At 39.7% G+C, this 17,638-nt stretch overlaps 1 protein-coding gene across 2 annotated transcripts in view; it reads left to right on the top strand.

Annotated features, from left to right (window-relative positions):
- The window catches only part of rab10 (RAB10, member RAS oncogene family), a 102,504-nt gene that overhangs the window by 19,743 nt on the left and 65,123 nt on the right, over positions 1 to 17,638 (top strand). The window contains exon 1 of one of the 2 annotated variants that reach the window (XM_039748131.1): positions 2,857 to 2,912. The exons of the other annotated variant lie outside the window; for it this stretch is intronic. Coding sequence (XP_039604065.1) covers positions 2,876 to 2,912 — 37 coding nt within the window. The 5' untranslated portion in view covers positions 2,857 to 2,875. Of the gene's footprint in view, positions 1 to 2,856; positions 2,913 to 17,638 lie in introns of those variants that run through there. 2 annotated transcript variants of the gene reach the window in all.

Genomic DNA, 17,638 nt, shown 5'->3' with positions numbered 1-17,638 from the left:
ATGGGCGAAACTGGCCAAGGATAGGTGTGCCAAGCTTGTGGCGTCATATTCAAAAAGACTTTAGGCTGTAATTGCCGCCAAAGGTTCATTAACAAAGTATTGATCAAAGGCTGTGAATACTTATGTGCATGTTATTTCTCATTTTTTTATTTTTAATAAATTTTCATAAACCTCAAGTAAACTTTTTTCACATTGTCATTATGGGGTGTTGTGTGTAGAATTCTGAGAAAAAAAATGAATGTAATCCATTTTGAAATAAGGGTGTAACATAAATTATGGAAAAAGTGATGCGCTGTGAATACTTTCCGGATGCACTGTAGATAGATAGATAAACAAACAGTTTGTGTGTGTGGATTTACACTGATAAGCAAAAAAATTAAAACTACCTGTTTAATATTGTGTAGGTCCCCCTTGTGCTGCCAAAACCACTCAGACCCCTCGAGGTATGAACTCTACAAGATCCTTGAAGGTGTCCTGTGGTTTCTGTCACCTAGATGTTAGTAGCAGAAAGTTGTAAAGTGGGGCCTCCATGGATTGGACTTTTTTTCCTGCTTATCCCACAAATTCTTGATACCCATAAATGCTTTATATAATTGAGATCTTGGGAATTGGGAGGCAAAATCAACACCTTGAACTCTTTGCCATGTCCCTGAAACCATTCATGCAAAATTTTTTTGAAGTGTGGCAGGGCTCATTATCCTGCTGAAAGGTGCCATTGCCATCAGGGAGTGCTTTGCAGGGGTGTCCATGGTCTGCAGCAGTCTTTAGGTAGGTGGTATGTGTGAAAATAATACAGTATCCTGATGAATGCCAGGATCCAAGGTTTCCAAGCACAACATTGCTCAGAGTATTGTACTGCCTCTGCCGGTTCTTCTCAGAGAACCTTGTGCTGCCATTTTTTTTCCCAGGTAAATAATGCACACACACACCAGGGTATGCACATGATCTCAAAGAAAGTGTGATTTATCAGAGCAGACCTCCTTTTTCCATTGCTTCATGGTCCAGTTTTGATGCTCATGTGCAGGCACTTTAGGCAGTGGACAGAGGTCAGCATAGGTACTCTGATCAATCTGCAGCTACAGCATTCCATATGCAGCAGCTGCGATGCACTCTGTCTTCTGACATCTTTCTCTCATGGCCAGCATTTTGTTTTTTTTAGCAATTTTTGTTACATGTGGGATTGGACAAGACGGGCTAGTCTTTTCTCCCAGTGTACGTCAGTGAACCATGGGATTTTGTGACCCTTTTGTCTAGCCATCACAGTTTGGCCCTCATCAAAGTTATTCAAATCTGTATGCTGGCCAATTTGTCCTGCTTCCAATGCATCACCTTCAAAAACTGACAACTGACTTGCTGCCTAATATATCACACCCCTTGGCAGGTGCCATTGTAATGAGGTAATCAATGTTATTCACTTCAGTGGTTTTAATATTGTGGCTAATCAGTTTGCGTATGTATATGTACTTAATATTATTTTAGGGCTATCATATTAGCCAAACATTAAGGTTTGATTTTTCATATTAAAAAAAGTACAGAATTGCAATTTTTTTTTTTACGATTGGTTAAATATTCTAGATGCTAAATGAACATGTGTACCAAGGTTATTATAGAAATAAAAACTAACATTAAAAGGAAAAAATATTTGTTCTGACCTTACTTGGAAATTCAGTTTAGTTTGTTTTCCTTCATCATGTATTTTTAGTTTTAATTTAGTTTTTATTTCACACACACATTTCTATTTTATTTTTATATCTATTAGTTTTAGTTTTAGTAATTATGGCCTACGGAGTTTAGTTTTGTGTCACAATCAGACAGAACTGTACACCTAACGGTTTTGAATAGGAGTTTAATTTTAATGGAAGCTTACTACACTACATGGTTTGCTATCTGGTTTTGTTTTAGTCTGATAAAAACAAGAATAATCAAAACCAGATACTGAATTTAAACAATTGTGCACAATTTTATAATGTTTTAAATATTTTCTGTGCCATTTGTGCTGAACAAATATGCACTAACTGTTGCCACTTTTTTGCTTTTACTATTATTGCCCAGAATGGGCAAATTTATAATGACATTTTGGTGAATTTTAAGCTTTGAGGGTTTTTTTTTTTTACTCTAAATGTCTATAGCATACAATATATCCTGCTCCAACACAGTATGCTTATAATGAAAGCGTTCTATACTGCATTCAAAAAACTCCCATACTGGACTTCATTTTCTAACAACCATATTGATCTCTGATTCCATCTCCGGCACATACAATTTATAGACAGGATTTTGTCACCTGCATGTCTGAAAAGATATCAAAAACAGAAAACAGATTCTTTTGTGTTCTGACGGGTCTGATCATGAAAATCATGGAGGCTTAGGACAACAGGGCTGTTAGGTTTGAATCATTGTGAAGGTTAGGGGTGGTGAGACTTGAATTGCCAATGTATAAGAATGGTAAGCCCTTAATAGGCAGAGTAAGAGCAGGTAATAGGTGTATGGATGGGTACAAAATGACAGAGACACCATCTGAGATTAAGAACAATATATACATTATCTAAACCTGTTTATCCAGAGCAAGATCACAGGAAACCTGGAACCTACCCCAGCATGTTTGGATGCAAGGCAGGAATAATCCCTGGTATGCAACATATATGATATATGGCTGACGTTAAGAACAAAAATAATATGATATTTCAATTATCCATTTTGAGAGAGAGACATTGATCAGTGACAAAAAATGTCATCGGCTGGCATTCAGATTTTCACTTGCAGCAAAGTGTTGGTTAAATGTGGTTCTGAATACATAATCTACATTGTGAGTTTAGTTAATTTAATTTACTGAAAGTGACAAACTAATTTTTATCTTTTTAGGGAACGTGTGTGCATGTTCATTTCACAACCAGAGCTAGAGGTGCTACAGAGTATGTTTAAAATATTTTTTTAAATACTTTCTGAAAACTTAATGCAGACTTTTTTTTTTTTTTTTTTGCTGAAAAGTTCATGCACTTTGTGTTTAATTTCAAATTAAAAGAAAACTTTTAGTAATGGATTAATTGACAAAATAATCACTATATTAATCAGTTATCAAAATAATTGTTAGTTGCAGCACTAAGCACATTAGTTTGAAATCAGTTCTTTATACAAGGAACAAAATTATTTAACAACCATATCACCCATGTAAGTGTGCTCCTGTAGTTAAAATGTAGTTAATTCTTGGTTGCCGCACATTTAGCAGCAATAACTGAAACAAAACAATTCCTATAATTTGATAACTGTTCTTTACATTGCTGTTGGGGAATTACTCTAACACCTTTTGTAGAACCACTTTAATTCAGGTACATTGGTAGGTCTCCGAGTGTAAAAGCATTTCCATTGGGTTAAAAGTCACGACTTTTAATGGGTCATTCCCGACATTTTAATTTCTCATTTAGTTACAGACTTGCTTTTGCATTTTGGGTCATTGTCTTGGTGCCTAACCCAGTTAAGGTTTAGATCACAGGCAAATGATCAGAATATCCTTGTAAAGTACAGAATTCATGGTTCCTTCAATAATGGTAAGTCACCTTCATGCTGCCACCACCATTTTTATTGTAGGTTTCTTCTTACTGTCAAACACTCTACACTATATACTTTACACGAGACGTAGTGGAGCCTGTATCATCCATAGAGTTCTGCTTTTGATTTTTATATACATAGAGCATCATTGCAGGAAGCTTGGAGATTATTGAAGTGTTTCTTTGCAAATGTGGGGTGAGCACTAATAGCAGATTTTCCTGCCTTCCCTTCCATGAATCCCATTTTTTAATACTGTCTCTTATTGTGAAGTCATGAACACTGGTCTTAGCTGAGGCCAGAGAGGCCTGCACAGTTGTTGTTCTGAGATTTTCTGTAATTTCTTTATTGATGTGCTCTTGGGGTACTTTTGGCAAACTGACCTTTTCTGGTATAATGTTCTACATTTGGAGAGGACATATTTTAATGGGGTGAGGTAGAATTGTAGAACCTTAGAATTGGTTTTGTCACCTTACCTGGTTGGAAACCTTTTTTCCTTGTCTCTTCTGGTATTTCCTTTGATTGTGTCATAGCTTTCTTCTAGAAACTTGTGGTGACTACTTTGCTGTCAGATTCAACAGGGTTGTCTGCAGTCAGGTGTAATGATCAATTTTAGTCAGCTGTTTGAGTGAGCTGTGATGTGTTTACATAGATTGTTGTAGACACAACACATCAAATTATTTCCCCTTACAATTCTGGGTAGCACACTCCCAGATAAACAATCAAGGCAGGAACTGGGAGAACTTCTTGCCCGTTCTGAGGTAGTGGGGGGTTGGTATTGCAGGCTACTTGGGTTTATCAACACATTTACAAGACAAAAGAGGCTGACGGAGAGGTGCGAAGGGATTTAAATTGGGTCGGATTTACGAGTTTTTTCGTTGGCTCTGGTAATTCTAGTGTTAATCTGTGCCTGAAGCTGCTGTGCTGTGAGATGCCTATCATGCAAGTTGGTGACCCTTAGAAACTTGACTTCTGGTTGATTTGTGACTTTGGGTCTGTCAGATCTCTTCCTGTCAAAGTTCCTTCTTGTTTCCAATTGCCTTTGGATTGTATAGGACACCATGCGCACTGGCAAAAATTCTAAATGAAATGCCTACATTTCTAAGGCCAGGGTTATACTTCACGCGATGCATGCTGCAGCGGATGCTCCTGCTACACAAGCGTTGTACTGTTTATACTTGCGCACGTACTTTACCTAAATCTGGAGGAATACACCAGGTGGCAGTGTGAGATATTCTCACAGTGAGAACTGATTCGGCTTCATTATGTTGTGAATTACCATTGACATATAAGTTGCATTTTTCAGCTTACAAACAAACCTCTGGGCACCAAGAAAGCAGCAGTCACAGTTTACTTCAATGTATGAAATAAGATCAAAAGAAGTTATTCCTGCATCATCCCACAACACAAACACATTTAAAAAATTTTGCGCTCACTGTTGCTTAATTGCTTCAAATTTTTCTTTGACATCCAATGGCATAAAGAATACCGTATTTACACGTGCACCACGTGCACATTTTTTCCTGAAAATTAGCATTAGAAAATCGGGTGCGCGTCATACACGAGGAAACTGTTTGGGCTTGCGCTCTCTCTCTTGCTCGCGCACTCGTGCTCTGTCTCACTCACAGTTGTTCACGCAGTCACGCTCTCTCTCTAAACACTTCCTATACAACCACAACACGCATCGTACACGGGGGAAAATGATTTTCACGATTTTCTTTGTGAAAATTAGGGTGCACATCTTACATGACGGCATGTGATACACGAGTAAATACGGTAGTATGTTGCTGCCCCAAGTGTGTTGTCCTTGTGTTCTAAAGGAAGTTTAAAGGCAAATATTCATAGACTTGGAACTGTTTAGAAATTATAAGTCAAACTGCAGGTAAGATCAAAAAAGGAGACCCTGAAATAGAATTTTCTGAGTCATACAGTAAAACCACAAGCATTAACCTCTATCCGATGTAAATTTATCATACCTCTCATCAGACTGACCCACCCCTGTGCAGTAGAGTATTCAAAAGGTACATTAAGGTAGATAAGTAACAAGGTACAGGGGGCTGGAGGGCTAAGGCAAAAACTCTTGTCCTTTTGGACCAAAATATTTAGCATTTTAATGTATTTTCAATCAAATGTTGGTAATTTAACAAAATTTTTAATTCAGGCTTTACTGCTGTTCATGACGTGTGTAAATATGCAAGTTCATTGGAATTTCTACACAACCTTTTAGTCAATAACATGTTCCACACATTAGATACCTTATTCGCTTTTTTAGAACATTGTAAAATCAAAAACACTTTTTTTCATTTGAAGTATATACAGTTTAGTAGATTAGATTACGAGACGCAATATGCGTCATGTGATTGGGAAATTGACTGCACTCTTAAAGTGAAACAGAGTCTAACATAGTGTATTGCATAATACGTTTACTATTGAATATTTATTGGTGTTAACACTAGAATTACCAGAGCCTACGAAAAAACTCGTAATTCCGGCCCACCCTAAATCCTTTCTCGCCTCTGCATCTTTCGTCCTGCAAGGGCTCATTTATACTTCACGCTCAGAACGCGACAGCAAGCCTCTATGGAGATCCTTCGGGGATCAATGTGCGCACTTTGCTGTTTAATGAATGGCTCAAATACAGCGCTATACATTATGTTGCCGATGTGAAGTTGCAAAAAAAAAATAAAATAGACGGCACAAAAGATGGTATGTGAGACTTTTAAAATGTATCGTGTCATTTATATATGTCTTTTTTATTTTTTAATTTTTGCAACTTAACAGCAACATAATGTATAGCGTTATATTTGAGCCACTGAGAAAAAAATAAAGGACACGGTGAAAACGTGTATTTTGTGATTAAAGTGGAAATTTCGGCTTTAATCTCGAAATGTCCATTTTAACCTCGTAGTTTACTTTATCATTAAAGCAGACGATCGTAAACGTCATCCCAGTTTTTAATCGCTACGAGCTTCTTGGACCTGACAGCAGGTAAAGTAAAACAATAAAAAATAGATGGCACAAAAGATGGTATGTGAGACTTTTAAAATGTATCATGTCATTACGATCGGGAATATGCGACGCTTGAATATAAAAGCACCACGGATGCATCTGTATATCGGCATTTTGTTTCAGCAGCGTAAAGCAGCAATAGATCGCCAAACAGAACAAATTAAATGTATGATATTCCAGCTCTCTGCACATTTAGAATCTTTAGATTTATACTTGATATCACTTTCATGATGAAATGCATTAAAATGTGTATGTTACATTTTACATATAATTTCGTTTAAATAATGAATACTGTTAATAAATACACACATGGGGGAATAATTATACACATGGGGGTGTCACGGTGGCGGAGCGATAGCACTGCTGTCTTGCAGGGAGTTATGTTGCTGGTATTCCACACTGTGCTCCGGTTTCCTTCCAAAGAGATGCAGATTTGGGGATTTGGTGCCGCTAAAATGACGCTAGTGTATGTGTGTGCTTGTATTCACCTTGCGATGAGCTGAGGCCTCGTCAAGGGACTGTTTCTCACTCGTGCCCAATGCTTCCTGGAATGGACACATATATCCCTGGATTTATGGATTTAATCAATAAACATCTTTTTCAGAGATATTGCGGTAAGGTGTTATCGGAATTTAATTGGTGTTTTAGGCAATTCACAACACAGAGAAGCCGAACATGTTCTCACCGCAATAATATCTCGCACTGCGACCTGGTGGATTCCTCCAGATTTACGTAAAGTACGCGCGCAAGTATAAACACTACAACGCTTGCGTAGCAGGAGCGTCCGCTGCAGCATGCATCGCGTCGCGTGAAGTATAACTCCGGCCTAAATGTTTCAATAAGCAGCAAGCAGCCTGGTATCCCATCCCCCCGCCCACCACCGCAGTTCAATTCACAAAAAAGTTTCTTAGTGCTCAGTGTTTATCTTCAAGTGAAGTGCTGGAGCTTTATAAGGTAAAAAAAAAAAGTACATCACCATTTGGAGTACATACATTTCATGTGTGTTCTCTGTCAACAACAATCTATGTAAAAACATCGCTAACACAAACGTTTTTATGTAAGAACTTTTTATACTTTGTTTGCTTAGGAACAGTAATAGTAACTGTTATATTCACGCACATTCAAAGTACAGTGAAACTCTTACTTGTGTGAGTAACATGCAACAATTTTCCACTCTCTGCCTCCCTGATTAACAGTAGCATATTGACATGCTTGGGGTCCACTTGCATCTACAATCTGCCAGTTGAGAACACCCATGCTAACAGCACAAATTTTATGTTAATGCTCAGGTAGCCTCTCCTTATTACCAAGATGTATGTATATTAGTTCTGTCATTCAGTTTGAGGTAGTTAATGAGCAAAATATGCTTCTTAGAACCAGTTTGCATGGGTGGGGAAAATCGGAAGCCACATTATTTTGAGTGGTATTTTGAAAGTACACAACTACAGCATTTCTCTAAATCTACATGTTAAAGCGCTCGATAACGTCACATCAAGACTGTCTGCTAAATGGTTAACTAGAAAAGTTTTGACTGTAGGGCCACAGATTAAAAAAAAAATACCACTCAATTTAATAGAATAAAAAATCACCTATTCTTGAAAAATTCCTTTAGTATTACTTGTGCGTTATACATTTGCATTTATTTATTTGGCTGATACTGGTTACATCCCTTTTTGGTTTTCCATTTGGAGCACAGGCAGGTCAAGTGAGTTGTTCATGGTCGCATAGTGTCAGTAACAGTATTTGAACTCACAACCTTAAAGTCCAAAGCTTTAACCACTACACCATGCTGCCTGCCTGTGGAGATATGTTTTAGATAGTATATTACTGAAAATGGATTTTCAACTGAAAAACAGGAAAGCTGTTTATGATATAAACTTTGCAGCTCTGCACAGAAACATACAAAAATGTTAAAATTGATGATATTGTGAAATATCTGAGTTGCTCAGCTGGCTGTGTAAAAGGTGGAAATGAGTCCTATGTGAAATGGCGCTCTCCTTTGGGCACAAAATTAAAAATAAACACAAAGTACAAAAGTGAAACTTCCATGTAGAGTTGCAACTAATGATTATTTTGGTAGTCGACTAATCGTTCAATTTTTTTTCCCCGATTAGTCACAATTATTTCATGCCTGACTATTTTGATGCCTGCATATCCTGTTCTGGGCTGGAGTGCATGTCTTACCTCATCTTCTCACGCCTGTCCACCTGTGAATGTCACCCTGACGTCTCTGCAATAACACGATTAAAATAAATAATAATCAAATTAAAATAACAACCAGTGAAACATATGAATTTGAAAATAATCAGATGTTTTATATGTGTGTTACCATCACAATAAAAAAGAAATGCACTAAACAATACAAACTAAAGTGCACATAGTCTTTAAAAAAAAAAAAGTGAATTTAACAACCAAAAATGGCCACTGGTGTGTTTTAAAGTCCAAATGTTTAAATAAAGCATCAATTCAAATAAAATAAAACAATAATGTACAGTTTATAAAAGATTCAGTTCATATATTCCTGAGTGCAGTGCAGGAATGTGAGCATTTTGACATGCTCTGGTGTGAGGCTGGCTCTCTTCTTTCAGACAATGTTCCCAGCTGCTGAGAAGAGACGCTCAGAGGGAGTAGAGGTAGCATGAATACACAAGAAAGATTTTGCAGACAGAGAAAGATGTTTTAATCATCACACTCTAAAGGAAAAGAGTTGTAGTTTATCACATCATGTACTGTATTATGCCAAAATAAAAAAAAACGGACTAAAATATGTAACAAGCTAATTACTGATATACTCCAAAATACAAGTTACGTAACGTTAGAGATGTGTTACTATTTATATGAACTCAAATATTATACGAAAAAAAAGGAAAAAAAACGAGGATGGCTCAGCTACAACTATTTACTCATTTATTATAGCTCCAAACATGTTAGCAAACATAACTGAAATTATATTCACTTAACCCTTAAACCGCCGCAACCGGCTAGAGTCGGTTTACAGTGCAATTTGGAAGCACACCGAAGCGAAGTATATGCGGCGACGTACATTCATTGACCTCCGCAACCGGCTAAAGTTGTTTCTCAGTGCAATTTGCCAGCACGCCGGAGCTGAGTATATTCGGCGATGTACTGTATATTCATTGAATGCTGCAACCGGCTGTAGTTGTGTCTCAGTGCAGTTTGCCAGCATTCAGGGGGCGACTATATTTGGCGATGTATATACATTGAACCCTGCAACCGGCTATATTTGCTTGACAGAGCAATTTGCCAGCACGCCAGAGCTGATCAGTCAGTGCCTTACATTCATTGAGCAGCCAGCTCATGAGCACTGCCGGCCCCGGCAGAACTGCAGCACCAATGTCTCTGGGATTCGGCCACAACACTAGACGAGCCTGCAGTCATCAGCGTTTACATTTGTGTGTTTGCATGCAGCCAGTTCAAGCACAGTTGGCTTGGTGATTTACTGAATTTCAGCAGTTGGCTTCAGTTGCACCTTGAACATATAATAGACTGTTGCAGTAGTTTTTTTTTTAATAGTTTTTACAGTTCATTTGCACTGTGTAAAATGATCGGTGTTGCAGTAATTGTGATGCTCTTTGTATGAATAAAAATACGTGTTCTGTTAAAATTTCACATTTTCTTTGTGAATTGTGACGTTTACAGTGATCCCTCCTCGATCACGGGGGTTGCATTTCAGAACCCCGTGCGAAAGGTGAAAATCCGCAAATTAAGAACCATACGTTTATATTGTTATTTTTATATTGTCACGCTTGGGTCACAGATTTGCACAGAAACACAGGAGGTTGTAGAGACAGGGACTTTAAAACACTGCATACAAACATTTGTCTCTTTTTCAAAAGTTTAAACTGTTCTCCATGACAAGACAGAGAGGGCAGTTCCGTCTCACAATTAAAAGAATGCAAACATATCTTCCTCTTCTAAGGAGTGTGCGTCAGGAGCAGAGAATGTCAGAGAGAGAGAAAAGCAAATAATTAAAAATCCATAGGTGCTGTTCGTGCTTTTAAGTATGTAAAGCACTGCACGGGAAGCATATCGTATATCAAGGAGTTTTATTTAATACCTAATACGTGCTCTGATTGGGTAGCTTCTTAGCCATTCGACAATTGCGTCCCTTGTATGAAATCAACTGGGCAAACCAACTGAGGAAGCATGTACCATAAATTAAAAGACCCATTGTCCGCAGAATTCCACGAACCGGCGAAAAATCCATGATATATATTAAGATATGCTTACATATAAAATCCGCAATGGAGTGAAGCTGTGAAAGTCGAAGAGCGATATAGTGAGGGATCACTGTATCTTCTCCTCAGATGTTTTTCTTCGTTGGTAGGACTGTGTGCAGTCTAGACAAACAATACTGCCCCGAGATGTTCATGTAGTGCATTGCAGTTACAAAAAACAATGTGGTTCTTTGTGACTGGAGCCTCTATTGAAGGTTCTGTTTATGACGCTGTGACGATTTTTTGTAGTCAACGTTGTCGATTACGTTGACTAATCGTTGCAGACCTATTTCCATGGCCCATTTCATTGGTGTGGTTAAATTAGTGACCACAATATTTAGTATTACAAAGTGAAAATTTATATGAATGGTGTAATCAATAATATTATTTGGTTTAAATTCTTAACAGAAATTCATTGAACAGCAATTAATCCTTAAAATTCTGTGGCATGCTATCTTGACATGACACTACCTTTTTGGGCACAATTCTGAAATCAGCAGTGGTAGCCTAGTTAACTGTGTTTTCATCTTCTTGGTAAAATTCCCTTTTGTACTGCAGGTGACAGTGCCTCTAGATACAATTTCCCTGACCCAGTATGTGTGATCAGCTGCCAAAAGTCTTGGTCATGAGCATGTCTTGTTCTGCAGTCATATACACAGCCTTATCTGCTATCTCTGAACAGGTAGTCATTACAGGTTGTTCTTGCTCCTTGTCTTGATGTTGTGGTAGATTGGTACATTCTAATAATTGTTTTATTGTAATAATTCTAATAATTGTTTTTAATGCATTGTACATTTTCTGCTTTTACATTTCACCACAGTATTACTCTATTTGCAGCGAACTGTGTTACGTTTTCACTTAAATTGCTCCTAATCAGAGATGCATTTGGCATACTTCATTCTCAGTGTAGATGTCTGTTGTGCTCTTGAATGTACTTCATGTTAAGGCTACACCAGGTCTGGCAATCCAGCAAAGTAATTCAGTTTCACAGTGCAGATATCAATTTATCATATCAACGATAACCTTGTTTGGTTTAAACTTTTAAACTAAATCATCCCAGCAATGATTATTTGTTAGTATCTCTTTTTTGACACCATTCTAGCATATTGCAGAAATTCTGCAGTGTGAGGCCACTTGAGTTGTTTTTGTTTAGCTTATATAGTTATTCACTGTGCTTTAAAGTAATTTGTCTTAGACAAGGCTTGTTTGAAGAAATACATTCAAAATGTAACATTATATATAAATTCTAGCTTTACCTTAACATTAAAATTTTGAAGCATATATAGTGGGACCAAATCTCAGTCTCAAAGACTTTTCAGTTACAAAAAGCTTAGAAGGTAAGAAAAGTAAGTCATCTTGGCATTTACTGTTAAGTTACCCCATTAAAAATTATGTGACCTAGAAAAAGCAAACAGTGGCATCTCCACATGTACTGCTTTTAACTGAAGTGCATCATGAAGTCTATTAAATGGGGATACCTTCGATCAAGTACAGTGGTGGTGATAAGTGGGAGTGTGCTAAGGCGGAATGCTTAAAATGTCCAACTATTTTACACCTGACTGTCATAGCACCAGTAACACTTCTCTGTGCAAAAATGTTCTTTGCCACAGCCAGATGAAGTGTATGAGCAACACAGGGATTGGTTGGGACTCTAGTGTTTATCATGTTTTTGGCATTGTTGTGGACCACAATTTGAACATAACTTTTCAGAATGGCCCAGGCGGCAAGCATTTCCTGAAATGCATCTGCTATTGTTATTACCTGGCCTGTATGGGAGCCGTAAAACTGTTTTGCATGCAGCATGACCTGCTGGAAAGTGAAACTCACACCTGTCCACTGAACAGGTAAGCTAAGCTGATCATAGACATTAGACACTCACTGCTACTCCAAATGTCACTGGTGAAGCTGACCGCTGTCATGTTGTGCAGTAAGTGGCTGACATGCTTTTTTACAAACTTGTGCATTCTTGGTAAGACATCTACGACATGGGCATGACTTGGAAGGTTGTATTTAGAACATTCAGGAGGCTCTGCTATCCCATGTTATCAATAGCCGACAATAGTTAATTGTCAAGAACAATATCCTAGACAAGAGCTTCTGTTATTTTTGCTGCTCGTGGGTTATTGTTTGACATTTTTACTCACTGCAATACAGTAATCCCTCCTCGATCGCGGGGGTTGCGTTCCAGAACCCCCCGCGATAGGTGAAAATCCGCGAAGTAGAAACCATATGTTTGTATGATTATTTGTATATATTTTAAGCCCTTAGAAACTCTCCCACAGTGTTTATAAATATTCTCCGCACAGTTATACAGTCAACCCTTGTTTATCGCGGTTAATCAGCTCCAGACAGATAAATGAATTTCCACGAAGTAGGATTCTTTATTTATAAATCTAATATTTTCGCAGTTAGAGCATAGAAAACCTGTTTACGACCTTCTAAATACGCTTTTAACATTATTAGAGCCCTCTAGACATGAAATAACACCCTTTAGTCAAAAGTTTAAACTGTGCTCCATGACAAGACAGAGATGACAGTTCTTTCTCACAATTAAAAGAATGCAAACATATCTTCCTCTTCAAAGTGCGTAAGGAGCGGAGAATGTCAGAGAGAGTAAAGTAAACAATGAAAAATCAATAGGGCTGTTGTGCTTTTAAGTATGCAAGCACCGCGATAAAGCAGCGGCAATGAAGGGATCAATGCGAAGGTAGCCTTTCAGCATTTTTACAGGAGCGTCCCTATCTTCTAAGCAAACAGCCTCTGTGCAAAAAGCCCCTCTGCTCACATCTCCTCCGTCAAGCGCAGAGAACGTCAGAGAGAGAGAGAGCGCGAGATTAAAGCAAACAATCAAAAAATCAATAAGTGTGCTTTTGGACGCACCTCGATAAAGCGGCATTTCTTAGAGGAGCGTCCGTGTCGACTGTGCAAACAGCACCTCTGCTCACACCCCCTCCGTCAGGCGCAGAGAATGTCAGAGAGGGTGAGATAAACAATCGAGCACCGCGCAGGAGGCATATCTTATAGCATTGAGGAGTTTTAGTTAATATGTAATACGTGCTCTGATTGGGTAGCTTCTAAGCCATCCGCCAATAGCGTCCCTTGTATGAAATCAACCGGGCAAACAAACTGAGGAAGCATGTACCATAAATTAAAAGACCCATTGTCCGCAGAAATCTGCGAATCAGCGAAAAATCCGCAATATACATTTACATATGCTTACATATAAAATCCGCGATAGAGCAAAACCGCGAAAGTCAAAGCGCGATACAGGAAGGGATCACTGTATTGGTTTAATGATGTATGCCGCAAAGAGGCAGTTTTGTTGTGTTTATTGTTATGTTTACTTTTTGTTTTTGTACCTCCTCTTGATGTGTTAGCAGAGCACTGTTTATAAAAGTCTGCTAAGCTTTGGTTTCCACACCGCAGACATTTTGTGTTTTTTTTTTTCCCTCCTCTCTCCTAAAATTCACACAATCACATATACTTATTTTTATTGGTTATAGCCATCGGTGCATTTTTTTTTGTCTACGAGTACATGAGCACTGTATTAGATCAAAACCCAATACCAGTATTGGTATCGTTGCATCCCATAGCCGTTGCCGTGTCAGAAACATGCCCCGAAATGTGCGAACCCTGGTTTTTTTTTAATTTTTTTAAATATATATGAACATTTCTACATGGTGTGACCAAGATTTGTTCAAATACTCTTAAAGTCTGCAGTGTACCCTTCCTTTAATCACGTCTGAATTGTTAACTGGAGCAGAGGGGTAAATCAAGGAAAAATGCCTTTGTCATAAACATTATGTAAGGCACTGTGTGATGTACTGCTTTATGATATTTTGCATAACACATTAAGTGATTATAGTATACTATCCAACCCGTGGCGTACCATACGCCGCATAATCAGGCTGGTTTTTTAATGATTTTTAAGCACAGGGAGAAAATTTAACATTTGAAAAATCGTAAATGTAATAAATCAGCAAGAAAAGCAACATTGTAACAATGCACGGAACAAACCAACATACAATCATCTGTGTGGCGCTCAGGCGCGGAGGTTGGAATGGGAGGAGAGGAGAAGGACGTCCACTCCGCTGCCTCCGTCATGCTAGTCTGCTGATTTCTCGTCCAGTATGCACTGCCTACTCATGTGCCCACCTCCAACTCGTCACTCGAGTCGTTGTCGTCTGTGCACAGTCCAGATGCAGCTGTGACTCGCGTAGACTTTTCATTGCTCTGTGCGTTTTTTGCTGCCTTTCTATATATAATCAACAAAGACACCTGACCACGGTGGTAGTGAGGTGGGAGGGCAGTGTGTACAAAGTGCAGGAGCATCTAAGAAGACGCATTTTCGTCGCGGATGCGAATTGCTGTATGTAGCATGTAAAACAATTTGCTATGGTGCACGCGGTCGTGCATCGTAAACGAAAACTCCGTTTTTAAAGACTGGTTACTTCATTGCGTATACGACTGTAGGTGAATGAAAAGATGTAACTCTGGAGAGGGCAACATACAATACAGCGTTTTACACGCTGCATACAGCGATTCACATTCACGGCAAATTGTTTTACACGCTGCATACAACGGTTTACATCCGCAACAAATATGAATCTTCTTTGATGGTGCTGTCGCGTCCTCCCACACTCTCGAAGCACATACACTGCCTGGTCATGTGCCCGCTCGCAAGAGCAACTAACAGAGACTCGCCCACCAACTGTAAGACTATGGGATACCCCTCGCAAACTGCTCCACACGCCGCATACAGCGATTCACAGCCGCGACATGATTTTTCTTAGATGGTCCTGTCTTGTCCACCCTCGCAGTCGAAGCATACACACTGCCTGGTCATGTACCTGGTCGCAAGAGCAATTGACAGAGACCTGGCCACCGAGTCTAAGACCATGGAAAACCCCTCGGAAACTGTTTTACACGCTGCATACAACGATTCACATCCGCGACAAACAAACTGTTTTACATGCCGCATACAGCGATTTACATCCGTGACAAACATGCCTCCTCTTAGATAGTCCTGCCGTGTCATGTGGTGCCTCTGTGTCAACCGGTCAGGCACAGAGAAGGTCAGCTGCTGAGAGAGCGTCTTGACTGTTGCAGGGCCTGCATTGGTGAAGCAGGTGAGACAGTAATGAAACAGAGGCACAGGGCTTATTGGTTTTTAAAGACTGCTTCCTTCATTGTGTTTTAACCTCAGTTTTAAAGGATTGTTTTAAGGATCCCATGGGATACCCCTCGCAAACTGTTTTACACGCTGCATATAGCGATTCACTTCCGCGAGAAACATGCCTCTGTGAACAGTCAATGTGGCTCGGCGCTGCATGTGACCTCTACGACAGACGAATATAAAATACGGCAGTTTTTCTGTGTCGTCGCGTCCGAGTTGGTGGCCGTGGTTCTGTGAGTTGTCATCGTATCCAATGGTCTTAGAGTTGGTGGGCGTGGCTCCTTCCTGCGTGCGCCATGGGTGTCTCACTTGTCGGCGGCTTATTGAATCCACACTCCTTCCAGCATGCTTTCCATGGTAGTCTTGCCTTAGTGAATTATATAAACTGCTCAAAAAAATTAAAGGAACACTTTGAAAACACATCAGATCTCAATGGGGAAAAAGAAATCCTCCTGGATATCTATACTGATATAGACTGGGTAATGTGTTAGGAACGAAAGGATGCCACATCGTTTGATGGAAATGAAAATGATCAACCTACAGAGCCCCAAATTCAAAGACGCCCCAAAAATCAGAGTGAAAAAATTATGTGGCGGGCTAGTCCATTTTGCCAAAATTTAATTGCAGCAACTCAAAATTGTACGCATCACTTTGTATGGCCCCCTGTGTTCTTGTATACATGCCTGACAACATCGGTGCATGCTTCTAATGAGATGACAGATGGTGTTGTGTGGGATCTCCTCCCAGATCTGGACCAGGGCATCACTGAGCTCCTGGACAGTCTGAGGTGCAACCTGGTGGCATTGGATGGACCAAAACATAATGTCCCAGAGGTGTTTTATTGGATTTAGGTCAGGAAAGTGTGGTGGCCAGTCAATGGTATCAATTCCTTCATCCTCCAGGAACTGCCTGCATACTCTCACCACATGAGGCCAGGAATTGTCGTGCACCAGGAGCCACTGTACCAGCATAGGGTCTGACAATGGGTCCAAGGATTTCATCTTGATACGTAATGGCAGCCAAGGTACCTTTGTCAAGCCTGTAGCGGTCTGTGTGACTCTCCATGGATATGTCTCCCCAGACAATCATTAACCCACCACCAAACTGCTCATGCTGAATGATGTTACAGGCAGCATAATGTTCTCCATGGCTTCTCCAGACCCTTTCACTTCTGTCACGTGCTCAGGGTGAACCTGCTCTCATCTGTAAAAGCACAGGGCACCAGTGGTGCATCTGCCAATTCTGGTATTCTATGGCGAATGCCAATCGAGCTGCATGCTGCTGGGCAGTGAGCTCAGGGCCCATTAGAGGACATGGGGTCCTTGGGTCACCCTCATGAAGTCTTTCTGGTTGTTTGGTCAGAGACATTCACACCAGTGGCCTGCTGGAGGTCATTTTGTAGGGCTCTGGCAGTGCTCATCCTGTTCCTCCTTGCCCAAAGGAGCAGATACTGGTCCTGCTGATGGGTTATGAACCTTCTATGACCCTCTCTAGCTCTCCTAGAGTAACTGCTTGTCTCCTAGAATCTCCTCCATGCCCTTGAGACTGTGCAGGGAGACACAGCAAACCTTCTGGCAATGACACGTATTGATGTGCCATCCTGGAGAAGTTGGACTACCTGTGCAACCTCTGTAGGGTCCAGGTATCGCCTCATGCTACCAGTAGTGACACT

The sequence above is a fragment of the Polypterus senegalus genome, chromosome 3, assembly GCF_016835505.1.
Source record: "Polypterus senegalus isolate Bchr_013 chromosome 3, ASM1683550v1, whole genome shotgun sequence".
NCBI classification, from domain to species: Eukaryota; Metazoa; Chordata; class Cladistia; order Polypteriformes; family Polypteridae; genus Polypterus; species Polypterus senegalus.
The sequence above is the reverse complement of the archived record's forward strand: the minus strand, read 5'-3'. Positions and strand labels throughout refer to the sequence as shown.